Source organism: Cyprinodon variegatus, unplaced genomic scaffold (assembly GCF_000732505.1).
Source record: "Cyprinodon variegatus isolate N-32 unplaced genomic scaffold, C_variegatus-1.0 Scaffold858, whole genome shotgun sequence".
Lineage (NCBI taxonomy): Eukaryota > Metazoa > Chordata > Actinopteri > Cyprinodontiformes > Cyprinodontidae > Cyprinodon > Cyprinodon variegatus.
Window position 1 is genome coordinate 111424 of NW_015151311.1, and position 2508 is coordinate 113931.

The 2508-nt window shown below is 38.8% G+C and overlaps 1 protein-coding gene across 1 annotated transcript in view; it reads right to left on the reverse strand.

Moving 5' to 3' along the window:
* Positions 1–1114: 1114 nt before the first annotated feature.
* Positions 1115–2508, reverse strand: part of obfc1 (oligonucleotide/oligosaccharide-binding fold containing 1) — a 14447-nt gene continuing 13053 nt past the window's right edge. Inside the window, exons 6-9 of the mRNA XM_015397369.1 lie at positions 1992–1995; positions 1737–1859; positions 1587–1659; positions 1115–1495 (exon numbers count right to left, since the gene is read on the reverse strand). Of these exons, the coding sequence (XP_015252855.1) occupies positions 1338–1495; positions 1587–1659; positions 1737–1859; positions 1992–1995 (358 nt within the window). The 3' untranslated portion in view covers positions 1115–1337. The remainder of the gene's footprint in view (positions 1496–1586; positions 1660–1736; positions 1860–1991; positions 1996–2508) is intronic.

A 2508-nucleotide genomic window follows, 5' to 3' on the forward strand; every position in this document is an offset into this window, starting at 1 on the left:
TGATTTTAAGAATATTTAGAAACCAAATTGCAAAAAGTGATTATAAAAAAAGCAACTTTTAAACTGATTCACATGAATGTAATTCTGCGGTTTTGGCAAATATATAGAGAGCTTTATTACAAAAAAAAAAAAAAAGTAAAAGATCAAAATGAACATTAGAAAGACCTTTATGTGCAAACAGAGCGAGTAACTGTTTACATTTTGAAACGGTCATATATGCACCTTTAACCGATACATGAATATATTTTCTCCCTTAGGGAATAATTCATTTGTTAGCTGTCATTACGTAATGAAACATAAGCTTTCTGGAAGACCAGCCTTAAAGGGAAACTTCCTTTTTTTTTTTTTTACATCTGGCCCTTGATTTTCTCACCCATATGAGTTTTGTGTCATTTGGAGGGTTAGGGATGACGTCATATTCACGCCACTTTGTTTAAAAAAAAACAGAAATATAAATAATATAACTGCGGATGTCTGGGGGACAGTGATGCTGGCGTACCATAAAGAATAAATTATGAACAGTTTAGTTTGTGCCTTCAAGTCGTTGCCCATAGGAAGACGTAACTTGGATATAGCGGAATATCCTCAGAACAGCTCCAAATGACACAAAACTTATATGGGTGAGTAAAACATGATGTAATAACGTAAAATCAAGGGCCAAATGTAAAAAAAAAATGGCGTTTCCCTTTAATGTGAGATGTTTGATCCAAATGCTCTGCAGCAAACTGCATACAGTATCAGAACAGAGAGGCACGGTGGTGGAGGGATGGAGAGCTGGGCAACATGCAGGTAGCTCTAGAAACAGAAGTGAGCTCTAATTCCTTCATGACGAGTGAGAAAGTCTGAAAGAAAACTACTGCGATTGCTGGCTGCTGCAGGAGGTTCTACAAGCTGTCAGGGCATCAGATTGACGTTAGGGATAATTATAACCATCCTTAATGTTCAGGGCTTCAATGTTCATGTTTTTTTTCTGTGACAGCTTTATAAGGAGGTAACAGATGGACGTGAGGAGGGAGAGGAAGAAAAGGAGGGGGGGCCTCTGATAGAGAGAGATGCTTCTTGGCCACTTTTTTCCCCCAGAAAAGATAAAAAAAATAATGATTTTAAAGCTGCACATATTTCTGATAGCATCAAAGAAGTGAAGCCTAACAAACACAGGAGCCTTTCTCGCCTCGGGGCGTCGGAACAACCTAATCCGGCTATCTGTTTATTTATTTTCTAACATTTATACAACATTTCTAACACATCCGAATCGCCTTATCAATCTGAACCACTGATTCATCAGCAACCGGCTGTGAAATGATTCCTTCTCCATCTTTAGCTTCGGGCCGTGGCTGTTAGAACGCGACGTAGTGGCTGTCGCTAGTGCTGACGATGTCACTGTCGCACTCCAGCGTCTTCAGGACCAGCTCCAGAGCTGCCTTGCTCAAGTTGAGGCTGTAGCGCTGCCTGACGGCAGAGAGGATGTGCAGGACGTGGCAGCCCTTCTCTGCATCTAGGTGCAACAGAGATACATGTGGAGAACGTAGAGGAAAAATCCTGAAAAATGTCGACAAATAACGACTATTTAAGGAATGTCTGCTCACACTTCTCTCTTTTTGAATCCTCCCTGATGACATCTTTGACAGCTATGAGCAGATCTTTGTCTTGTGTGGTCACCTGGTGAGCAGAAAATACATCAGACATTCAGGGAATTCCACCCAAATTAAAGATAAGGCCCCAGCATGGTTTCTTACAGTATACACTTCATCCTGGGACTTGACCTTACGGTAAACCACGCCTTCGTTCTGCAGGACCTGCAGGACCTCCTTCAGGAGCTGGCTGAGCCGCTGGCATCCGGACGGACCAGCAACAGCCTCCTAAACCGCAACCAGGAGAGAAATACTGCCTTTAATGGAGCCATTATGTAAAGTAAAATAAAAATAAAATTCAAAACTGAAACTTTAAAAAAATTCTTCATCAAAAAACGTTTTAAAGGAAGAAGTTATTACCTTCCTAAAATGCAGTTTTTTTTTAAATGTTTTAATGTAACAGTTTAAGTTCCAGCAGATAACTCAGGTTATCCCTCCTGCAAATCTATGGAGTGAATTGTGGTCCATATTTGTTGCAAGTGCATAACATCTTTTGTAAATGGAAAAAAAAATAATGTTTTTTTTGTCTTTATTTTTGTTTTCCTTTATTTTTTTCCCCCCAGATTTCTCTGTTTCTGATTTTTCATGACCTGCCTTCTTTTCAAATTGGGTTTTCTAGATCACATTTTCTTCACCTCTGGGGGCGGGGCTTCTTCTGGAGTGAAAAGCGAGGATGTCTTTCTATTGGTCTGCTGGAATCCGATTATTGTTGGAAGGACGTAACATGTTTTTGTAAATGGAAGCTAAAGAAAAAATACAATCCAGAAATAAAACTTTTAATAACTTGTTAAAAAAAAAAAGGTTTAGAGAGATACTTTTCTATTTTATTTTCATTTTTTTTTAAAGTGTTTTCCAGATTTTTTTAAAATGCATTTTA